The following is a 25,305-nucleotide window of genomic DNA, read 5'->3' as shown; positions in this document are numbered from 1 at the left end:
TGCCCTATTCAAACAGAAGATCAGTGAAAAAAGAAGAGATTAGAACCAAGTATCTCAACTCCTAATTCAATGCTTTATCTGCTAGATCACATTGCTTGCCATGTGAGGTGTATTTTTCTATCCAGTGGAAATTACCTATAGGCAACTAGTCTTGTGCACTAACAAAAACTGATTTAACCCTGATAGGATCATCATTAGAAAAACCATAAATGCTATTTAACTATCTATTTGTAGAGCTTGTTTCTGAAATAAAAATGCTCAAGTACACATGTTCCACTGAGAGCATTTTTAAATTTCCACTGGGCACCGGTGGCAAGTGCCATATCCAAATAATTTGAGACCCAAACAAATACTAAGTTTATGCGGAGAGAACACTGCCTCAAAGGCCATAGGCTACAGGAACTCTCCTCTGTTAAGGTGGATGGTGTTCACCAGGAGATCCAACAGTCACTGCATTGCCATACTCTTGGCATGCCCATGCACAACTCAGCCGTATCTGCATTGTACATCAAGCTCATTAGCATTCTTCTTTATTAATAATTTATTAATTTTAAATGAAAATAATGTTCAGGGAATGGGCTCCCTGAGCACCATACAAGGGAACTGTGGAAGTCTCACTACTTATGGCTTTCTGTCACCCCACGTTTTCACCCCCAAAATTACACATTATTAATGAATTACCTTGCTTGTCTCCTGTTAGAATCCAGATCTTAATGTTCGCTAGTGATAAACTGGCAATTGTTTCCGTGACTCCTTCTTGTAACTTGTCTTCTATAGCAGTGGCACCTAGTAACTTTGTAAGGAAGCAGAACATTTAAAGTGACTTTCAACAAACTTTGCAAATAATTTTCACCAGCAACTAGAACTGGGAAATATAAATAGGACACATTACATTGTTTTATACATCTACAGATAGATAATATCAAATCAAACTTTAATACAATATAATACCCTTGACGTGCACTCACAGCTTCTATTGAGAGCAATGGAATTTTCTCCAAGTCTAAAGGCAGTCTACAGTGTAATTTGCATCAAGAACTACATAACCCATAGTTTCAGGGCAAGCTCGCCAGGGGATCTCCCGGTTGTGGGGACAGAGAAGCAGAGCTGAAGCCCTTTTCTTGCCCAACAGGCTAGCAGCAGACCTAGAATTGTCTACAGAATCTTCTAGGTTGTAGTTTCAACTTACTGGGTTGAAACTTGCTTACTAGATACTGGTTAACCAGTGTGTAGGAGCAGCCTGCTGTGAATGGAAGGCTGCCCCAGTGGGGCTAAGAGCTGGCAGCAGCCCCCCCAGCTCCGGGGCCATGGCCGGAAGCCTCCAAGCACCAGCGTTGGTGGCAGTCCCAATGCCAATGCCAGTGCCAGTGCCAGTGCCAGGGCTAGGGCCAGGAGCCACCAGCTGAGCCCCTGGGCTGAGGCTCGGAACCTTTGGCCACCGGCAGCAGTGGCAGCCTGGGGCTGGGAGTCTCCTGCCCCCGGAGGTGGTGGTGGCATCCCAGGGGGTAGGCCCAGGAGCTTTCTGCTGCTGGCAGTGGCAGCAGCAGCCCCAGCCCTGGGAGCCTGCTGTTGGCGGTGGCAGCAGCCCCAGTCCCATAGCCAGGGATCCCACTCAGACAATTAACTGGATTAATCAGGATTTTACATCTCTACTCTTAATATGGCTATATCTCTATATCAGCCTCAACCAAAGGCATCCTTATGGGGATGGGATGACCCTGAGGCTCTGACTGGCTGATTAATCACCTGTGAAGCTGGGCTTAGAGGGAACAGTGATGGGGACTCACTACTGACCATCACCAGAAAAGTCAGTAGCAAACAGTTTATGAGCCCTATTTTGATAGGAATTTCTTTCAGTTAAAAAATTAGACTAGTTCTAATCACCATAAGCATTTGTAAGGCCATACAGCACTTTACAATAAGGCTCCTATACACCATTTAATGTAAAGGAACCTTAAAGTGTTTACACCTGTTTTACACTCCTCTGGAATTCAATAAGAAAAATGGGAACAATTCACTAAGCAGGCAGGTTGCTACATTCCTCTCTATCTGAGGGGACACAGCCTGCCCCAAATCTATCTCCTCAGAAACACCCCAAACCTATGCCCCAGCATGCCACGCTTGCCTCAATCACAGAGGGTATGTCTACACTACCCTCCTAGTTCGAACTAGGAGGGTAATGTAGGCATACCGCACTTGCAAATGAAGCCCAGGATTTGAATTTCCCGGGCTTCATTTGCATAAGCGGGGCTCCGCCATTTTTAAATCCCCGCTCGTTCGAACCCTGTGCCGCGCGGCTACACGCAGCACGAACTAGGTAGTTCGAACTATGCTTCCTAGTTCGAACTAGGAAACCTAGTTCGAACTACCTAGTTCGTGCCGCGTGTAGCCGCGCGGCACAGGGTTCGAACGAGCGGGGATTTAAAAATGGCGGAGCCCCGCTTATGCAAATGAAGCCCAGGAAATTCAAATCCTGGGCTTCATTTGCAAGTGCGGTATGCCTACATTACCCCGCTAGTTCGAACTAGCGGGGTAATGTAGACAGACCCAGAGTGTCTCTCTTTTTCTCTCTCACATGCATGACTGCCAAGCTCCCCTGCCCAATCCCGGCAGTAATTTTATGTCTCAACCACCTGCTTCGGGTGCTCAAACCAATCTGCCTGCACTGCTGGGAAGGGACTCCTGACTGCTCTTGTGGCTTCCCTTTACTTCCACATCAGAAGTAATTTTCCTGCAGGGAAGCAAAGAAATCTGTGAGGGCTGTGAATTCTGCACATACAGCAACACAAAATTCCCCCAAGAGTATTTAACTGAATATATTACATATTGAAAGTTGTCTTTCTGTTTACAAAGCACCACAGATTATGTTTTCTAAAATGGAACATACATGTGACCTGATGAGTATTTTAGGGGAATTTAAAAGAAAATCAGGTTAATTTATATTTAAAATGAGTCATTAACCATGGAAAAAAATCCCCTCACTGATTGCCTCGACTATTTTAAAGCCTAACCACAGCTGGCCTAGACATTCATTGGTGTCCTTTTTAACAAAGAGAGGCACTGATTGAATGTGAGCATATATCAAGACCACAGCAGTCTTGCTTGCAGCACAGAATCAGGAACATAAAAAGATATGAAAGTATTAATCTATGGGTACGTCTAGACTACAGGCTTTTGTCGACAGAAGTTTTGTCAAGAGATACTGTCGACAAAGCTTCTGTCGACAAAGAGCAACTAGACTACATCCAGTTCTGTCGACAAAGCAAGCCGCTTTGTCAATAGGACAGTGTAGACGCAAAGGATGGAGTGGATGCAATAACGCCTTCTGTCAACAGAACTCTGTTGACAAAAGGCATTATTCCTCGTAGAATGAGATTTACAGCCGTTGACAAAACTGCTGAGTTCTGTCGACATTATGTCAACAGAACTCAGCAGCAGTGTAGACGCAGGTATAGCTGTCGACAAAAGTCCACTTTTGTTGACAAAACCGTGTAGTCTAGATATACCCTCTAATACAGCATCACATTGCAAATACACTTTTCCTGTGCTGTATCTCTCAGAACATACCATCATGTCTCTTTCAATCTCTTCATATGCTGCAGCAAGATGTTCATTCCTGCTATCCAATGAAGTGTTTGCCTCCTGAAGTATTGTAAACCACTCTTTAAAGTGCTCTTCAGTCAAGTTTTTGTATGCAAGGGCTAAGGTCCGAAGGCCTTCTCCAGCAAACTCCTATCACATAAAAATAAAAGATGAGCAGTATCTATGGGAACTAAAGTAGTCATAACCAGATGATATTAATTTCTCACTCTCTTAACATCTACATTGATTATGGAGTCAATAAGCGAAGATATTCTAAGATACCATGAAATAAAATTCTCATAATCCTTGTTTCTACAGGATTTTAATGCTTCTTCCTTTTACTTAAGGTTGTAGGCAATTTTCTACTTATAGCTAGATTTTGTTCTTTAAAAAATAACTTTAATGATTGGTGATAATTTTTATGTATACGAATATTCTAACAAAGATTTGTAGTTTCTAATATTATGTAATGTCAGATACAAATTAAAAAATGGAACAATGTTAATAAGAGAAATGTTGCATCAGAGCTGAATATGAATCAGTATCTAGGTATTAAACTGATGAAGGATTTAATCTTGAAAAGCAGCTAATGTGCCCAGACTACTCTCTTTAGCACAATTAACTAAAATACTTAGCACATTTTGGGTGCTACCACAATGTAAACAATAAATAATAATGTTCATTGTGTACATTATCACAAATCCATCATCTTAAAAGCATACCCAAGTAGGTATCAGTGGAAGAACTATAAGAAGCTGGACTATAAAGTAGGAGCAGAAATGTCTCAAACAGGACCTCATTATCTCCAGCCTGATTCTGGCCTGAATATTTATACCTGCCTCTGGAAATTTCCACCACATGCATCTGATGAAGTGGGTCTTTGCCCACGAAAGCTTATGCTCCAACACTTCAGTTAGTCTATAAGGTGCCACAGGTCTCCGTGCCGCTTTTGCAGATTCAGACTAACACGGCTACCCCTCTGATACTCAAACAGTATGTTAATCATAATGGTTGCATGACATAGTATTATGGTTCAGGGTGCTACCAATTTGTTATGCTTAGGGCACTACCAAATTCACAGTGCACTTTGATCATTTTCATGGTCATAGGATTGTTAAAATAATACATTTCATGATTTCAGCTATTTAAACCTGAAATTTCATGATGTTGTAGAGGCCCTAACACCCCCCCCCCAAAAAAAAGAATTGTGGGAGGGGGAGGTTGCAAGGTTATTGTAGAGGTGGGTGTGTGTTCATGTTAACCTTACTTCTGTGCTGTTGCTCATGTTGGAGATGCCTTAAGAGCTGAGCATCTGGACAGCAGTGGCTGCTGGCTGGAAGCCCATTTCTGAAGACAGAGCAACAGCAAGCTGAAGTGCAGAAGTAAGGACAGCGTGGCATTGCCACCCTTACTTCTGTGCTCCTGCCTGTAGCGCGAGGCCCTCAATCAGCAGTCAGCTCTGCCGAAGTGCCCAGGCCTGAAGGCAGCAGCATAAAAATAAGGATAGAAAGGTATAGTATTGCCACTCTTACTTCTGCACTGCTGGCGGGGCATGGCTTTCAGAAGTGAGCATCTAGCCAATGGCCATCACCAGTGTTCCTTCTAAGCAGCGTGGCAGCACAGCATCACCAGTGATTAATCAGCCATGCCCAGTCAGCCCTGTGCACAGAGCCCTGAGCCTCTGACTGGACAGGGCTGATTAATCACTGGTGATGCTGTGTTGCTGTGCAACTTAGAGGGAACACTGGCCACCACTGTCTGGCTGCCCAGCTCTGAAGTCAGTGCAGAAGTAAGAGTGGCAATACCATGATCCCCCCAAAAATAACCCTCCTAAAATAACCTTGTGACTCCCCTATAACTCTCTTTTGGGTTAGGACTCCCCAATTTGAGAATGGTCTCCCGACTGAAATCAGTATAGATTAAAACACACACAAAAAGACCAAAGTTCATGGAGGGAGACCAGTTTTGACAGTCTGTAACATGTTTTTCATAGCCTTGAATTTGGTAGGGCCCTAGATATGCTGACAACAAAGGCCTTAGAGTGAATGAGAGTTGTGGCTGAGTGAACCACACTAGGGCTACGTCTAGACTACATGCCTCTGTCGGCAGAGGGATGTAAATGAAGCACTTCAAAAGTGCAAATGAAGCCGGGATTTAAATATCCCATACTTCATTTGCATAAGCATATAATGGTGGTCTTTTGAAAAAGCGCTATTTTGAAATTAAAACCACAGTCTAGATGCGTTTTTTTCGAAAACAGGGCTCATTTTTTGAGGTTTACAGGATCTTTCGAAAAAGAGCCCCATTTTCAAAAGAACCTGTGTGTGGGTGTGTGGGTTACAGCTGCCCAGAATCCAAATTTGAAATCACTGGCCAAAACTCACAGATATGCATACATACATTAACAGGTTAGGTCCTTCAACCTAAAGAAACAGATATAAAACTAACAACCCAAGACTTAAAAAGAATAAAAACAAAATTCTCTGATATGTTATTAGCTCATGCTAATTAATTGAGACTCTGATCCTGTATCAGGATCGCCTGGAGCAGATTGCTCAGCTCATGCAGAATCCCATTATTTCTTTAATATAAAAATGATTGCATACATGATGTTATTCAGAATGCACACATTCTTACAGATCACACAGCATATTAGATAACTTTATTATCCAAATTACATTCCCTCATTCATATCTTAGAATTTCAACGACTGACTTTTTTCGAAGTCTAACAACTATGATGAGCAATTTTACTGCTAAAAAACAAAAACATTTCAGGAACTGCAGCTCATCTTACCAAATAAAATGGTTTATGGTGCTTCACTAACAATATTTTTCATCTTCAGTGAATATTTGAACATCCCATGTTCTTTTATAGCACTATTACAATTAATTTATAAGCAAGAATGAAAAACTTTAATTTAATTGACTGAAAAAACAATAAGGCTTTGGAATTAAATTAATATAATGGAAAGAGAAAATTAGAGTGATGTGAACAAAAAACCATAACACTGCAATATATAAGTACACATTCCTTAACTTTACTGGGCAAGTATGAAAATTCAAGGTCTTAGTATTTGAGCAATTGTAAAAATCATATGTGTGTGAATCCAGCCTTGCTTTCATAAAAACCATGTTGGCCTTCTGGAAAAGATTAAAAGAAAGCCAAGAAAGCTCTATTACAGAGATGAAAACAATAGTTATGTTTGTAACCAATATTACTAAACCATCATACTGTATACTTAATGTCAAAGGAGTATTTTTAAAAGAAGCATGGAATGGTTTGTATTAAATATGGACACTTACAAAGAACATGAATTCTAAAAAAATAAATGAAGGAAATGAGAGCTTTATCCAGTTTCCCTTAAAGTTCACATTAGGTTAGACCCTAAAATTGAATAAAAGAGACCTATTTTCTTTAACAGCATAGTACCAAACTGGATACTTTGTATCCACATTCACAGATTCCCATTGACTTTTCACAATGGACTCAAAGGCATAGGATACCTGACAAACACCCTAAATATACCAGCTGTTTCAGGAGTTAACTGTGCAACTGAAAAGATTTGTCACTTAACTGGATTCCTCTTTCTGCGAAACCAAATGAGGCTGAAATTTAAGAAATTCTGGCTCATTTCATAGCAGAAGGCCTATTACGGTATGGAATCAGAAAGCATCTGTATTTAGGAAAGTACTTAAGCACATGTTTAACTCTAAACTTAAGTCCCTAGATGCATGCTTAATGTTAAGTGTGTGGTTATGTACTTTTTTGCATCAGTGCACATACCTCAAGATGATCTGATGTCAAAGACATTAATTCTTCATTGGAGGGATGAAGTCTCTCAAATAAAATGGTATCTGCTCCCTTGCAATAAAGTTTTATCTGCCCATCTGGGGTTTGAACTGAATAAGAGAAGAGAAGGAGAAATTTAGACTGACAATTACTTTTCTTCAATTTTCTTCAAATGTTTATTTGGCCTACCAGGTCTAGTTAGATGTTCTCTATATATACTAATAGAAATACAGCAGTCTGCACATAGAGAAAACAATCCCATCACCTGGGTAGGAGTTGAGTACAGTCCCTGTACACTCTAAAAATTAACAGAACATATCATTGGTATTTTTTCAGCCAGAGACTGGGCAAAAACTGGAGCCTCTCAAAACTGAACTTCTTTGAATCCAAGGGGTAGCTGTGTTAGTCTGAAGCTGCAAAAGCGGCGAGGAGTCCTGTGGCAGCTTATAGACTAACTGAAATGCAGCATAGGTAGAGAAGGGGTGTAAGTGGACGAAATCTGAGGAAGCGTTGTTCCAGGTCAGCCTAAAAATGTTGGCGTATTGTGGGGCCATGTGGGTGCCCATAGCAGTGCCACTGGTCTGGAGTTATATATTGTCACCAAATCTGAAATAGTTGTGTGTGAGGATAAATTAGTAATAGAAATGTAGCCATGTTAGTCTGGTGTAGCTGAAGCAAAATGCAGGACTATGTAGCACTTTAAAGACTAACAAGATGGTTTATTAGATGATGAGCTTTCGTGGGCCAGACCCACTTCCTCAGATCAAATAGTGGAAGAAAATAGTCACAACCATATATACCAAAGGATACAATTAAAAAAAATGAACACATATGAAAAGGACAAATCACATTTCAGAACAGAAGGGGGATGCAGGGGAGGGGGGGGGAGGAAGGTAAGTGTCTGTGAGCTAATGGTATTAGAGGTGATAATTGGGGAAGCTATCTTTGTAATGGGTAAGGTAGTTGGGGTCTTTGTTCAATCCCCCTGGAGAGTGTCGAATTTTAGCATGAATGACAGTTCAGAGGATTCCCTTTCAAGTGCAGATGTAAAAGGTCTTTGAAGCAGGATGCAGGTAATCAAGTCGTTGAGACAATGTCCTTTCTGGTTGAAATGGCAAGAAATTGTTTTTTCTTTGTGATCCTGTCTGATATCTGTTTTGTGGGCATTAATCCTTTGGCGAAGTGTCTGAGACGTTTGTCCAATGTACATAGCAGATGGACAATTTCGGCACATGATAGCATAAATTATATTTCTGGATGCGCAGGAATATGTGTTCTTGATCTTATAACTCACTTGGTTAGGTCCAATAATGGTATCAGTAGAATGAATATGTGGACAAAGCTGGCAATGGGGTTTGTTGCAAGGGAAGGTACCAGGGTTGGTATTAGTGTGGTATGTCCTGTGGTTGTTGGTAAGAATCATCTTGAGGTTAGGTGGTTGTCTATAAGAGACTATGGGTCTGTCTCCTAGAGCCTCTTGGAGTATGGTATCCTGTTCCAGTATAGGCTGTAGTTTATTGATAATGTGTTGGACAGGTTTAAGTTGGGGGTTGTAGGTGATGACAAGTGGTGTTCTATTGTTGGTTTTATTGGGTCTGTCTTGAAGTAGATGGTTTCTAGGTATTCATCTGGCTTTTTCAATTTGCTTTTTTATTTCTCCAGGTGGGTAGTTGAGATTTATAAATGCTTGGTAGAGATCCTGAAGCTTCTGGTCTCTGTCAGTGGGATTAGAGCAGATGCAGTTGTATCGAAGGGCTTGGCTATAGACGATGGATCGTATGGTGTGTTCTGGATGGGAGCTGGAAGCATGTAGGTAACTGTATGAGTCAGTGGGTTTTCTGTAGAGAGTGGTGTCTAATTTTCCATTGTTGATTTGTACTGTGGTGTCGAGGAAGTGGACCTCTCGTATAGAATGATCCAAGCTGAGGTTGATGGTGGGGTGTAGGTTGTTGAAATCTCTGGAATATCTCCAGTGTTTCTCGGCCATGCATCCAGATCATAAAGATGTCATTGATGTAGCGTAAGTAGAGAAGGGGTAAAAGGGGACGGGAGTTGAGGAAACGGTGTTCTAGGTCAGCCATAAAGATGTTAGCATACTGTGGGGCCATGCGTGTACCCATGGCTGTACCGCTGATCTGGAGGTATAAGTTGTTCTCAAACTGGAAATAATTGTGGGTGAGAACAAAGTTACATAGGTCTGCTATCAGGTTGGCAGTGGTGTCCTCTGGGATAGTGTTTCTAATTGCTTATAATCCGTCTTCATGTGGGATGTTGGTGTATAGAGCTTCTACATCTATGGTGGCAAGGATGGTGTTATTGGGGAGGTTATCGATGTTTTGTAGTTTCCTTAGGAAGTCAGTAGTGTCTCGGAGATAGCTGGGGGTGTTGGTTGCGAAGGGTTTGAGAAGAGAGTCTACATAGCTGGATAGACCAGTAGTGAGCGTGCCAATACCAGAGATGATGGGATGTCCGGGGTGTCCAGGTTTATGGATCTTGGGAAGCAGATAGAACAATCTTGGTCGGGGGTCAGAAGGTGTTTCTGTGTGGATTTGTTCCCGAGTAGCTGTGGGGAGGCTTTTAAGGAGACAGTGTAGTTTCTTTTGGTATTCCGAGGTGGGATCAGAGGAGAGAAGTTTGTAAAATGTGGTGGTCGAGGATAAAGTCACAAAGTTCAGCCACCAGTTGTGCTGTGGCATCTTCAGGGATACTGACAGCTTGTACTCCATCTGCATGTGGGATGTTTGTATAGAAAGCCTCTACATCCATGGTGGCTAGGATGGTGTTTTCTGGAAGATTTCCAAGGCATTGTAGTTTTCTCAGGAAATCCGTAGTGTCACGGAGGTAACTGGGAATGCTAGTGGCGTAGGGTCTGAGAAGAGAGTCCACATAGCCAGACAGTCCTTCAGTGAGAGTGCCAATGCCCGAGATGATGGGGCGTCCAGGATTTCCAGGTTTGTGGATCTTGGGTAATAGATAGAACAATCCTGGTCGGGGCTGTAAGGGTGTGTTGATTTGTTCCTGTGCTTGTGTAGGGAGTGTCCTGAGCAGATGGTGCAGTTTCTTAGTGTATTCCTTAGTGGGATCTGAGGAAAGAGGCCTGTAGAATTTGGTATTGGAGAGTTGTCTGGCAGCCTCCTTTAGGTAGTCAGGCCTGTTCATGATGACAACAGAACCTCCTTTGTCAGCTTCCTTGATTGTAATGTCAGAGTTATTCCGGAGGCTGTGGATGCCATTGCGTTCTGCACGACTGAGGTTACCAGGCAAGCGATGCTGTTTTTCCACAATTTCTGCCTGTGCACATCGGCGGAAGCATTCTATGTAGAGGTCCAGACTGTCATTTCGGCCCTCAGGAGGAGTCCATGTGGAGTTCTTTTTCTTGTGCTGTTGGTGGGAAGGTATCTGTGTGTCAGTGCATTGTTGAGTATTGTGTTGAAAGTATTCCTTGAGACGGAGACGGCGAAAGTAGGCTTCCAGATCACCACAGAACTGAATCATGTTAGTGAGGGTGGCGGGGAAAAAAGAGAGTCCCCGAGATAGAACAGACTTTTCTGCTGGGCTGAGAGTGTAGTTGGAAAGATTGACGATATTGCTGGGTGAGTTAGGGATACCACTGTTGTGGCCCCTTGTGGTAGGTAGGATTTTAGACAGCTTACAGTCCTTTTTCCTCTGTAGAGAAGTGAAGTGTGTAATGTAGATCTCCTGTCTTATTTTAGTAAAGTCCATTTGTGGGGAAGGTTGGTGTTTTATGAGAGACTCCAGATTGGAGAGCTCTTTTTTGATGTTTTCCTGTTTGCTGTACAGGATGCTGATCAAGTGGTTCCTCAGTTTTTTAGATAGTGTATGGCATAATCTCTCACTGTAGTCTGTGCAGTATGTAGATAGCAATGGATTTTTCACCTTCAGTCCATTTGGTATAATGTCCATCTGTTTGCATTTGGAGAGAAAGATGATATCTGTTTGTACTTGTGCAAGTTTCTTCATGAGGTTGATAGATTTCCACTCCATACGGCTAAATGCAGTGCCTTGCATGGTGTCAAGTATCAGAGGAGTAGCCGTGTTGGTCTGAATCTGCAAAAGCAGCAAGGAATCCTGTGGCACCTTATAGACTAACTGAAGTGTGTCTATAAGGTGCCACAGGACTCCTCGCCTCCTTTGAATCCCTGGATCTGAAACCTCCCCAACAGTGTTGTTTATAGAACAGGTTTTTCTGTTTCTGTGCCCTTAAAGCCTCACAACAGCAGATGAGCTTGTAAGATTCCAACATTTGGGGGTAGTATATCACAAAAGATTTGCAAGATATTGCTACGTTCAAATTTGATCGAAACTTACTCCTAATTAAATTTCAAACACAACCCTTGAACTTTAGTCTAAGTAATCTACATCTAAATCCAAACTCTGGCATTCTCAGTCCATCTTTAGTTATCATACACAACCATTCTCCAAAAAATCTTCACAGAATCATAGAGAAGTAGGATTGGAAGGAACCTTGAAAGACCATCTGATCTAGTCCCCTGCACTGTGCAGTACTAAGTATTATCTATTCTAGACCATTCCTGACAGGTACTTGTCTAACTTGTTCTTAAAAACCTCCAATTGCAGAGATTCCAAAACCTCACTAGGCAATTTGTTCCAGTTCTTAACTACCCTTAAAGTTAGGAAGTTTTTCCTAATATCTAACCTAAATCTCCCTTGTTGCAATTTAAGCTCATTATTTCTTGTTCTGTTTTCAGTGGCTAAGAAGAACAATTTATCACCCTCCTTCATCTATCCTGTTATCCCCCCTTCACATCTTCTCTTCTCCAATCTAACCAAATCCAGGTGGGTTTTCTTCTATCTTTTCTTGTATGTCACGTTTTTTAGACCTGGATTTTTTTGTTCTCTTCTCCGGATTCTTTCCAGTTTGACTTTCCTAAAGTGTGATGCCCAGAACTGGACACAGTACTCCTTATCAGACTTATCATTGCTGAGTACATTGGAAGAATTACTTCTCATGTCTTGCATACAAAACTCTTGCTAGTATGTTCCAGAATTATGTTTGCTTTTTTGTCAATAAATATTATGTTGGTGATTCATATTTACTTCGTGATCCGCTATAACCTTACGATTCTTTTCTGCTGTACTCATTCCTTGGCTGTCATTTCCCATTTTATATTTGTGTAATTGATTAGTTGTTCCTAAGTATAGTACTTCGCATTTGTTACTGAATTTCATCCTATTTATAGCTCACCATTTCTCCAGTTTGTCAATATCAGTCTGAATTCTCACCTTGTCCTCCAATCCAGTTGCAACCTCTCCCAGTTTAGTAGTGTCCACAAAGTTTATAAGTGTACTCTCAATGCCATTGTCATTTATGAAGATTCACTTAATTCCTTTAATAATTATTGCAATTTCTCATTCTCTTTTTTTATGACACAGGTTAGATACAACGAGTATTCCTGTGGCTCCTTAGCAACTGACAAAAATATATATAGTATTATGAGCTTTCATAGGCAAAACCCACTTCTTCAGATGAGCTTCTGCATCATCTGAGTTTGTTTCTATTGGAATGAAGTACCATAACATGAACATCACTTTACAGCGCAGAACCCCTGAGGCAAAAGCAAGATAGCAAATAGTATATTATGAAAGATACTCAGGAAGAGAGTCCTGTGTAATCTCAGGGCAATAGCTTCTGAGAGCATGAGCAGTTGTATTTAATGCGATCAGGAAGGGCTCCAAAGGACTGATTAATTGTGGATGATGGTTTTCTACCTCAGAAAAGAAGTAGATATATACCAGTAAACCAGGCATTTTATAAATATATTATGGTGGATACAGAATCTGTTCTATAGAAACTTTTTAGGGCACTAATAACTCAAACATCTTGCAGTAAAAGCTTCAAACTTGCTTTTGCCTTTAATCCTCAGAGAGAACTAGTGTATAATGATATGTTTACCAAGTTAGAATTCAAGACTTTTTAGTTATTACTTTTGGTCTCCATATGTGTTTTAATTTTCATGAGAAAACTGGAGAATTTCACAAGCTCCACTTCATATAAGCAGGTGCTGTCTTTCTCATCTCATATTAAAAAAATGTCCAACCTTTTTCATGTGAAAACTCAATCAATAGATTTGCAAGTTTCTCTTGGTAATTTTTCTTTTAAAAATAGATGGGTTCTTAATAGTGCTTTATGTAAGGTTCATGGTTAATAGGTGGAAGGCAAGCAGAAATGTAGGATACAATTGGTATTGAAACTAGAATAGATCAGAAAAAAATTGTCCAAATTTTCAGCTTCATCAAAATTGAAACATTTTACAGAGTTGTGTCAATTTTGGTGAAATTAGGATGGAAACCGGGCAGGTCTCCAATGCAGCCCACCTGGTTTCCCACTTGCTTATCCATCTGCCTGATGGGATACAGAGAACCCTGGATCTCAGGCTTTCAGGTCCTTGATAGCCTTGCTCCGAGGATCCACCAGCTCCATAGCAACCCACCAGACCAAGCGCACCAGTCTATTTCAATAGAATTTTAAAATGTTTAGATTTTGTTCCAAATTGGAACCAAATGAAATTTCAAAATGTCAAAATCCTCCACAAAATGGAATTGCTTTTCTCCTCCCCCTCAGTTATGAGGCAGCAACTGTTTCTTGTTATTTAGCAGGCTCTTGTTTGTGTAGCTCCTTTCTGAGTAAAGGGGTTTAGCTTGGGAAGTAGCTTTCAGAAGATATTAAAACAATTCTGAGTCTGTTTTTCATCATGTCTTCCATTACCATCACTTTTCTTTTCTTCCGTTCTCTAGCCCTATTCATCTCTTCTTTCATTTTCCTTCATCTTTTCATCTGTCACCTGAACATGCTCTCTTGTCCACCGTCCCCTTTTTCTCTCCATCATAAGTGAATAAATTATTAAATGATTTACATTTTAGTCTTTGTTGTATGAAATTTTTCCTAGTCTTCTTTCTCCTTACATTTTCTAATTTCATCTGAAACGGAAAGCATTTAATATATACTATAGGGTTATAACAAATATTTCCTATTCTAAGCATAGGGGAAAACTGTGGTAAATGTTCTCGAAAGCTCACTTTTTCAAGGCAACAAATTAATCATGTCTTTGCAGACTTAGACCTTTTTTCTAGTCTTATTCTGAAAGCCAATTTTTATGTGGTTTTGAATCACACTCTACAAATTTTTTCCTATATACTTAATATTTATATTATTTAGTTGCTAATATAAATAATTTATACTTGTTTGATTACTGTAAAGTGCTTGATTAATAGAACTATGTAAAACCAATAAATCAGTACTAATTGTAAATCCCCATAGCTGCTAGTCACTTGCTCTACAGAAACAGAATGAAAAAAAGAGCAAAATAGTTTTTCAAATGCATTTCATTATCAATTTTACAGAAAACAAAATTAAATGTAGTTAATAAACTACTGCTTCTATGCTTTGCATCCTTTCATCCAAGGATCACAAATGTGTTTTACTAAACTGAAAAGTATTATAATCCCCATATTACAGATAAAGGCTATGTCTACACTGCAGGCTTCTTGCACAAGAAGCTTTTTGTGGAAGAGATCTTCCGCAAAAACTTCTTGCGCAAAAGCACATCCACACTGCAATAGCGCATCGGAAAAGCGATCTGCTTTTGCACAAGAGAGCTTCCAGACTGCATAGATGCTCTCCCACAAGAAAGCTCTGATTGCCATTAACAGAATGGCCACCAGGGCACCTGTGCTTCTTTCAATAGGCTGGTTTTGCACAAAAAAATCCTGCTGCCCATGCACACACACCTTTTTGCACAAGAGCTCTTGCTCAAAAAGGAGTTATTTCTCATAGAAAGAGGAATACCTATACCACAAAAACCCCTCTATTCTGTTGATTCACTGTAAATTTTCTTGTGCAAAAACGTGCTTGAGATGTGGATGTGCCACGAGTTTTTGTGCAAAAACTCTGCACTGTAGACGTAGCCAAAGAAAGGCACAGTCTAAATTACTCCAAAGTACTGTGATTCTCTAGCAGAGGAGGAAGTGGCACCTAGAGATTCCTACTTCCTTCCTTTTTCTAACCATGAGACTAAATTAGTTAGCACTCTCACTGGTAGTTAAAGCCTAGCTGTTAAAGCCTAGTTAAAGCCACGCACAGCTAGGCTTTAACTACCAGTGAGAGTGCTAACTAATTTATGAAAGAAAGAAAGAAAAAAGAGAGAGCTATATTTTGTACCTATTACAGACATCCTTTTCCTGATATTGTTAAAATCCAGAATTGCTAAGAGCTGGTATGTAACAAGTTTGCCCATTTCTTCCACAGTTATAGTATCTGGGGTCCGAGACTTAAAAATGAAGCCAAAGTTTCTGGCAGCAGTTACTAGAGCACCTTCATCTGGCGACTGCACTTGGTAAATCAATTCGCCTACAAGGGAAAAAACAAATATTGTAAGTAACAGAGTCCTGAGCCATGAATTAATAGCTTCACTTCTAGCACATTAAAGATTAGCAATATTGAACAGTATTTCATAGCTGATACCCTTTACTGAATGGGGAACTTTACTGTCTGATTGCACTGATCCTTAGACTGGGGGAGAAGGGAAAAAGGGTGGGCAAATTTTCTATCACAAAACTTTGTGAAAGTATTTTTTCTGGGAACAAATCATTACATCACAAAATGCATCGTATGTGTTTGGGTATCTTTAATTCTCCATCAGTGCAACATAATGATGTGGTGTCAGCCATGAAAATAGTCTGTGGAGTTTAATATCAAAACTTAATTAAATGGCAAGCAAACCAAAATTTTGCCTCCTCTGTTGTCCAGGCCCTAGGTGCTACTGCCAGGAGGGCTCTGCTTTGGATGGCAAGCCTGCAAATGAAGTAAGACAACCGTGTGGGTTTTGGAAGAAACTTGTAGTGGATAAGTGGTCAATTTCTGAATGCTAGGGACAAAGATACATTCAGGGCAAGACTTTTCAGAGAAAGTCCATTCTATCCCTCAGCCTTGGGAGTGCTGTACAGTAATTACCATTAAGCATTTGATATTTCCATTAGCAGATAAAAATAACTTTACCACCAAACAAATTGAAAAGTCCCTTCTACTCAGGTAAAATGTTAAAGAATGTACTCAGCATATTTGAGCTTGATGCACTGCATGCATCAGTTGGCTTTATATACAGTAGAATCTTACAGGAATTTAGGTCTGGATAGAGTCCTAGATGTATAAACCTATAAGATATTGCACATGTAGATAAGGTCACTGGATCCATTTTTCAGATATAGTTACTTTAATATGTCGACATTTCTATATGTGGATACTCCACACTGAAGTTAAGGGGCAGTGTGTACTAAGATACACAGAAATGTATTGGAAGACCAGTTTTCACATTGTCATTCTGTAAATATGCACAAAAGATAGACCTTTTTTAACCATAAAAGGTCTTTCTGAAAAGGTCAAGAAATCTGTATGGTATCTAGCCAATAAACAGAAAGAAATGAGTAATTGCCTCGGAATCAAAGTTTAATCATCACTACAAAACCCATCTGAAGCCCTGCTACATGACAGACCCAGAAGCAGTCAGGTGGCACAAAAAATAGGAACTAAATTATTAACACTCAAGTGACCAAAATAGTCCCAAGAAGGAACTTTAAACTAGTGCAGATGTCTCCACTAAAAAAAACAAAACCAACCAAACAAAACTTTTTTTCATTCTGTGTCTCACTTCTGCAGTCCTGAGATTGCTATACAAAAGTAAAGAAAATTATAGTTAAAAGAAGAGTAAAACCAACTTTAATGAAATGGTACAAGTTGGAGAAATAAATTCCATGAAGTCAAGAAATTCAATACATTAATGAATCAAATTCTTCTCACTGCACTAGCAACAAAGTGTCCATGGACGTTGATGGAGATACAGCAGATTTACAGAGAGCAGAATTTGCCCCTTGTTTCTAAAAGTCTTAACTCAGTTTCAGTGCACATTCTATATATTTCATGCTGTACTGCAAATAAAACAAACAATATTAACTAATATTAAGATGTACATTTAAAGACTAACATCTGTAGGAAATATTTATTTGCATGCCTAATTTTTTAATGATGTACAACAAAAATTGCATCCAGTATGAAGTAGCTGAATGTATTGGGCTGAGACTAACAAATAAATCTTTGGACTGAGACAATGCAGTAATATACAGGCAGTCCCCGGGTTACGTACAAGATAGGGACTGTAGGTTTGTTCTTAAGTTGAATCTGTATGTAAGTCGGAACTGGCGTCCAGATTCAGCCGCTGCTGAAACTGACCAGCGGCTAACTACAGGAAGCCCGAGGCAGAGTTGCTCTGCCCCGGGCTTCCTGGAATCAGTCTCTGATCAGTTTCAACAGGCTGAATCTGGACGCCAGTTCCATACAGATTCAGTTTAAGAACCCCAGGCGTCCCCAAGTCAGCTGCTGCTGAAACTGATCAGCGGCTGATTCCAGGAAGGCCGGGGCAGAGCAACTCTGCCTCGGGCTTCCTGTAGTCAGCGCTGGTCAGTTTCAGCAGCGGCTGACTTGGGGACGCCTGGGGCAGAGCAGCTGGGGTGCTGCTGGGTTGCTCCAGTAGCGCCGCTCCTCGGCGCTATTGGACCAACCCAGCAGCACCCCAGCTGCTCTGCCCCAGGCGTCCTGATTCAGCCGCTGCTGAAACTGACCAGCAGCGGCTGAATCAGGACGCCTGGGGCAGAGCAGCTGGGGTGCTGCCGGGTTGGTCCAGTAGCTCCCAGAGCGGCGCTGCGGGACTAACCGGCAGCGCCCCAGCTGCTCTACCACAGGCGTCCGGAGAAAAGCCTGGTCTGCTAGTACGCCCCCCCCCTCCCCAGCAGACCAGGGAGATGCGGGCGGCGAACCGAGACACACCGCGGTCCCGCCGCCCGGGTCCTCCGCGGCTTTGCCCCGCATCTCCCTGGTCTGCTGGAGACCAGCAGACCAGGGAGACGGGGAGCAAAGCCTCTGAGGACGCCGGCAGCAGGACAGCCGCGGCACGTCTGGGCTGTCCGCTGCCCGCTTGCTCCCCGGCTTTGTTCCCCGTCTCCCTGGTCTGCCGGTCTCCAGCAGACCAGGGAGACGCGGAGCAAACCCCGTTCGTAACTGCGGATCCGACATAAGTCGGATCCGCGTAACTCTGTGACTGCCTGTATTCATCCTTAACAGATTTTTTTTAGAACGTTCTGAACACATAAAAGAGGAGAAGGTGGTATAACTACAGCAAAAACTGAAGCTCAATCATATTAGCTTCTCAAAAACAAAATATATAAAAGTACTGCTCTGAGCATTAATAATAACAATACTTAGCATTTCTGCTGTGCCTGAGTTACATCTTTAGAGAGAGTCTTACAAGCACTAATTATTCTTGCATAATCGAAAAACAAAGCATTAAAAAAGGAAATTGTGTAATTCTAGTAAAATTAAAAACTGTTCCATGGAAACTAGAACATATTGTACTTGCTCTCTTATTAATTAAAAAAATCCAATAGATATAAACATAAATACAGTCCACCTTTTGTCACCAATATAAAACTCTGCCACCTGCCAGGGAAATCTGAGATCACAGTGCACTTCAAACTGCTCCAGAATGAATAAAGGATGTGGAAACCACAAGCTGTTTTCTGTAGCTAAATTTGCTCAGTGCAGTGCCCCCTTCTTACACAAATGCTCAAAAGTGCAGTTCATATTCTGGGTATTAAAAATAAAAATATCTATGGAACTATCTTAGGAAAATAATCATTAACAACTTTGCTGAACAACAAATGAATTTCTTTCCATTTATATTCGGAGTTAGCTAGCAATGAAGCTTAACTATGTGGAAAGTGTGAATGTTGCCATGCCAGACATTTACAATTTTTATTAATGTTTACAAGTACAATAAACATATCAAAATATCAGATTCATCACAAGCCAGCCATTTGTTGGCAACATGGTTATGAAAAAGGTCAGATGAAGAAGAAAAAATTCCTAAGGCTACGTCTACACTGCAGGCTTCTTGCGGAAGATCTGTTTTGCGCAAGAGTTCTTGTGCAAAAGGTCTTCTACAAGAGCATGGCCACACTGCCATGTGCTTTTGCACAAGAGATGTGCTTTTGTGCAAGTGCGTCCATGGCAGTGTGGATGCTCTCTTGTGCAAAAAAGCTCTGATTGCCATTTTAGCCATGGGGTTTCTTGCACAAGAAAATCATGTTGCCTGTCTACATTGCCTTCTTGTGGAAGACCTCTTACGCAAGAAGGCTTATTCCTCGTGGGGAGAGGAACAACTCTTCCAGAAGAAGTCCTGTTTTCCAATGCTGTACTGTAAATTTACTTGCGCCAGAACGTGCGTGCAGTGTAGACACCCGGCAAGTTTTTGCGCAAGAACACATGTTCTTGCGTAAAAAGCCTGTAGTGGAGATGTAGCCTAGAGGTCTCATTTTTTTAATTAATTTTAATTCAGTTACAGATTTGGTAGAAAATCTGCAGAAATGAGAATTTTTACATACAGAATATATATTGTATATTTTGGGAAGATGCATTGTATCTGTACAAAACACAGAGATTGAAAACTTAAGTGAAAAACTGAACCCAATAAAAATGATAGAAGAGAGAAGTTTTGGATGCCCCTTCTTTGCATTTATGAAATTCTCATGGAAATTATTCATTAATTTTTGGGGATTTAGCTATCATCTTTCTTATTAGAAAAAAAATGAAAAAGGCTAAGTCAACAATCATATGAGCAGTGAAATAGACTGATTGATCCTACACTGAATGAAGGAGGAGGATTAAAAATTAAAATTGTCCACGTTTAAGGCACTGCTTGAATTCAACTTTAGACTGTAGTGACACAGTCATTAGCAATTGACACAGGTTTATGAGGGCTGTATGCAGCAAGCTGGTCTCTGTCTAGATCCTAAACATAAATGGTGTCTTGTTGGTAGTCTGAAAGAAGCCAAGAATAAAATAGGCATCAAGACTAAAATACCTGCTGAGTCCTAAGACTCTCCAGTTCAAGTCACATTGCCAGTGCAAACATTCCCACAATAATATACCATTCTCCCAACTGAACTTATGAATGGACAGAGATTATGAGTGAACAGAGGACTTCTTTAAAACAGAGACCTCCTGACCCTACTCTTTAACTTTAAAAAACTGTAAAGGCTGTTTACAGTGTCCAAATGAGTTAGTATTAACCGGATACTTACTTCCTAATGAACTGGAAGAGTTTAGAGTTACTCAGTATTTTCTAAAACAAAGTTCCTGATTTTTTGTATTCAAGAACTCCTATCAATTTCAATCAACTTCAAAATCAACTTAAGGGGGTTTTAGTTTGAATTAAAGATTTTTGTGCCGTTTGAAGTTGAAAAAGCATGCATCAGAACAAAACACAGAAAGACAATTACAGGTTATGAGATCATGTCTCAAAACAGTTATGCATAAGCACTAGCCAAAATGTGTTGCATCTCAGTTAATCATTACGATATGGTCCATTTCCTTTTGAACACACCACAGCAGCAATATAAACCAACACAATTTGATGAGGTTAAAAAAAAAGAATTTCTCCTTTGCAAACCTACTCCTTGGGAGGCAGATAGGCTCATTGTCTCACAGATTAGATAAGATAGTTACTTGTTCCGTAATAAGTGATTTTTGAGATGTGTCCATTCCACATGCACTGGTGCCAAAAGTTTTTTCCCTCAGCAATATGCATAGAGGACTGGCTCTTGCACCCTTTGGAGTAGTGCCTGTATAGCACAGTAGAAGGGCCACCACCAGCTTCCACCATCCTCAGTTCCTTCTTACTGGAAAATCTGAAAGTGCGGAAGGAGATCAGTTTGTGGAATAGACATGAGCAACACATCTCAGGGTATGTCTACACTACAGAGTTTTGTCAGAAAAATGCCCGTTTTTCCAACAAAACTTGAGGAACGTCCACACTGCAGTTGTGTTCTTCCGCAAGAAAATCGAAAGAACAGAGGGGTTTTTCCGACATTGGTAATCCTCATTCTATGAGGAAGAAGCCTTTTTGCGAAAAGATGTGTGTAGACGGGGAAGAGGGAGTTCTTTCGAAAGAAGAAGAAAGAAGAAAAAGCACAGGTACCCTGGTGGCCATTCTGTCCATGGCAATCACAAATGACATGTGAGAGAGCATCCATGCAGTCTGGACACTCTCTTTTGAAAAAGCAGATTGCTTTTTCAATGCACTTTTGCAGTGTGGACTCTCTCTTTCAGAAGAAGTTTTTTCGGAAGATATCTTTCGAAAAAAGCTTCTTCCAAAAGAAGCCTGTAGTCTACACGTAGCATCAAAAAATACTTGTTATGAAACAGATAACTGTCTTTTCTTCTCTGAGTGCTTACTCATATACATTCCACATTTGGTGACTCCAAGCAGTGCCTGTGGATGCAGGCAGGAGTTGGTGGCTGTGTACATTGTTGCACAGCTCTGCCAAACCAAGTATTGTCTCTGGTCTGCTGAATGATGGCATAATGAGACATGAATGTGTAGACAGAGGAGCATGTCATAGCTCTACAGATGTCCTTAATCAGGATGTGCACCAGGAGTTCTCTTGTGTTTGGGTAAAAATCAAGATCCGGTCTGATAAATTATTTTCTTTGAATGGGAACTAATGGGATCTTTTTGTTGCTGAGCAAGAGTCCCAGCATTACGATGGTAAAGTATTGTCTCTTTAGGTATTTTTTTAATTTATGTAGGTCCAAGATGGGCCTCCATCTTTCTGATATTTTGGAGTCAACAGGTATCAGGAATAAAAGCCCTTTCCCCTCTGTAGAGCTGGTGCTGGTTCTATTGCCCCCATTAGGAGAAACTTATCTATCTCCTCTTGGAGTAGAGTCTCATGAGAGGGGTCCCTGAAAAGAGACGGGGAAGGGAGTTGGGTTGGAGGGAAGGAGAAAAAGGGCTGGCATAACCTTTATTTCCAGAGCCCATCTGTCCGAGGTTATTTGGAATCAGGCGTGATAGAAAAGGTTCAGACTGTACCAATGATGTGTGGCAGTAGGAACTAACGCTGAACTCTTGACCAATTCCTCAAAATGCCTGTCTAGAGCTTGCAAGCTGGGATGAGGCAGGTTGGTCCTGGGGCTGTCTCCTCTTTTTCTGTTTCTGGCAGCACTTTAGGTTGAAACCTCTCTGTGCAGTGTCCAACAACAATCTGGATTGAGGAGTGGAGAGGCAGTTCTGTTTCTTCTTAGGCTGGGGGACACATCATGCCTAAGGTCTTAGGAGTAGCCCTGGAATCTTTCACTGGGTGCAGAGATGCATCGGTGGTTGTAGAAAATAATTTTTGACCTTCAAAGGGAAGATCCTCAACTATATTTTTCACCTCCCTAGGAAATTCTGAGAGGTGCAGCCAGGATGCCTTGAGCATGACGACAGATGTCACCAGGGAGCGTAATACCTTGTTCACAGAATCCAGAGAGACCTGTAAAGAGACCTGTAAATCCTCCAGATAGGACTTGAGAGAGGCCTTGTATTCATCTGGAAGGTGTTCAATGAAAATTTTCATTTTGTCAAAGAGGCTATATGGGTACTTCGACAGTAGGGGCAAATAATTTCTACTGAATTGTAGGAATGTGCAGGAATATGCCTTGTGGCCCAAAATATCAAGCCTCTTCCAGTCCTTGGTGTATTGTATGGACTTGAAGTGGATCTGCTTGCCCCTGGTATAAGCTGCTTCAGCTACAAAAAAGTTGGGAGCTGGGTGTGTGAAGAGAAACTCAGCACCTTTGGCTGGCACATAGTATTTTCTGTTGGCTCTCTTAGATGTTGGCAGTATGGAGTCTGGAGTCTACCAAATGATTTTTGTGGGATTTAGGATAGGCTCGTTAATAGGGAGGGCTATTTTGGAAGAAGCAGGTGCCTGCAGAATATCAGTAAGTTTGTGCTGAATTTTGGGTACCTCAATGTCATGTGAATCTGCTACCCATTTTTACAAGTCCTAGAAGGACTTAAAGTCATCCCCAACTGTCAGTGGTGGGGGCATTATGGAGTCATCAGGTGAGGATGACGAGAGGTGCGAAGGAGGGAGAGTGTCCTCCTCTTGTGTCTCCTCCAGGTCCTCCACATCCTCCTGGATGGTGTTGGATCTTGTGGATACCGGAGGCTTCAGAGCCAATGCCTGTGGTTTGCTCTGTGGGGCAGCCTGAAATGCTGCCATTTGGGTTCCAAAAGGACCCTAAGGATCCCATCTTTGCCACGACTGAGGGAAAGGTATGAGTGGGAACCATGGCTGTCCAGTATATTATGTGCAGGAAGGCTTTGCCTTTCTAAACTGTCAAGCATAGCCTCGCCAACACTCCGCCCCCAGAACACCTGTTGTAGGTGTTCTGGGTGTAGAGCATTGCTGCCCCCAGCATTCACCCTACCGGTGCTCTGGGGCTGAGGAGGCTGGGGCCACACTGTGCACCCTCCGCCCTCCTCAAGGCTGGAGAGGCTGGACCATGCCGCCTGGTGCGGCACACCCTCCTCCATCCCACTGTGCTCTAGGGCTGGAGAGGTTGGGCCATGCCACATGGTGCACTTTCCTCCCTCCCCCAATGCTCCGGGACTGGAACGGTGAGGCTGGGCTGGATCAGGCCAGACCAGGCTATGCGGCATGCCCTCCTCTGGGGCTGGGAAGGCTGAGGTCATGCCATGCACCCTTTGCCCCCCCTCGAAGACTGGAGCGAGTGCACACCTGCCCGCTCCCCTCCCCATGGTTGGGAAAGGGGAATGCATGGGCAGTGCACTATCCAGCCTCTCCATGTGAGGCAGGGAATAGGTGGGGCCTCTGCATAAGGGGCAGAGCTGGAGGTTTGCCTCCCCCAGCCCTGCCTTCACCAACCACCCATGGTGGGAACCATGGAAAAAGCTGCCAATCTGGGCTTTGTCCTATTGCTGCTGCCACTGTAACTGCAAGGTGGGTTTGCGTGGAGAATGGTGAGGAGAGAAAGAGATTTCTTCATCATCTTCATCCTCGCTCAAAAACGGTAGAGCTGAACTTGAGGGTGTAGCAAGCCAGCCTGGTTCCCTCTACAATAGGCATGGCCCAAAAAGTGGACTACTGACATAACTTTGAGCTCCTGATATGTGGTCAAAGAACATGGTGGAAGAAACACCAGTACCAACAGTGCAGTCACCTGTGTACACTGTGGTGCGGAGTTGTCATGGCAAGTCTTGGTTGCCATTGGTACTGAAGAGGTGTCGGTACACAGCCCCGGTACCGCCTTACACAGGGTCTGCGCCGATGGCTCTGAGTGGCCCTTATCTCCGAAGTGGTGCATCAGTTTCGGTGCCACTTGCCCTGGTACCAATGGTACCGGTGGTGCAGGTGAGATTCATCCACACACGTCTTTTTGCGCAAGAGCTCTTGCACAAAAAGGCTTATTTCTTGTAGAAACAGGAATAACTCTTGTGCAAAAAGCCCTGTCTTCTAACTATCTACTGTAATTTTTTTGTGCAAAAATGTGCTTGTAGTGTGGACGCTCCGTAAGTTTTTGCACAAAAATGGCCATTTTTGCACAAAAACTCTGCAGTGTAGATGTAGCCGGTATGATTGGTTCTAAAGAGTGCAATACCATAGGGGTATGTCTACACTGCATTCCTCTTTTGAGAGAGGAATGCAAATGCAGCCAAGTGAAATCGCAAATGAAGCGCAGATTTGAATTTCCCACGCTTCATTTGCATAATTGCATCTGGCTGCTATTTCGAAATAAAAAACGCTGTGTAGATGCAGTTATTTTGAAAGAAACCCCTTCTTTCGAAATAACCCTTAAACCTCATTTTTTTAGGAGTAAGGGTTATTTCGAATGAAGCCATCAGTATAGAATGAGCATGCAACAGGGCAATACAACATTATGAAGATAATTAATCTTTATCCTGAAAGGGGGACTGTGATGCAGCAGACCACCCAATATTCCCAATACAGGCAGTCCCCGAGTTACGCGGATCCGCAGACCAGGGAGAGGGT

General features: G+C 41.8%; 1 protein-coding gene across 1 annotated transcript in view; it reads right to left on the bottom strand.

Annotated features, from left to right (window-relative positions):
* The window catches only part of ATP8B4 (ATPase phospholipid transporting 8B4 (putative)), a 177,257-nt gene that overhangs the window by 40,546 nt on the left and 111,406 nt on the right, over positions 1-25,305 (bottom strand). The window contains exons 15-18 of the mRNA XM_014579493.3: positions 15,575-15,763; positions 7,369-7,484; positions 3,568-3,732; positions 682-793 (exon numbers count right to left, since the gene is read on the bottom strand). Of these exons, the coding sequence (XP_014434979.3) occupies positions 682-793; positions 3,568-3,732; positions 7,369-7,484; positions 15,575-15,763 (582 nt within the window). The remainder of the gene's footprint in view (positions 1-681; positions 794-3,567; positions 3,733-7,368; positions 7,485-15,574; positions 15,764-25,305) is intronic.

Source organism: Pelodiscus sinensis, chromosome 14 (genome assembly GCF_049634645.1).
Source record: "Pelodiscus sinensis isolate JC-2024 chromosome 14, ASM4963464v1, whole genome shotgun sequence".
Lineage (NCBI taxonomy): Eukaryota > Metazoa > Chordata > Testudines > Trionychidae > Pelodiscus > Pelodiscus sinensis.
This window is presented reverse-complemented; position numbering and strand designations above follow the sequence as displayed.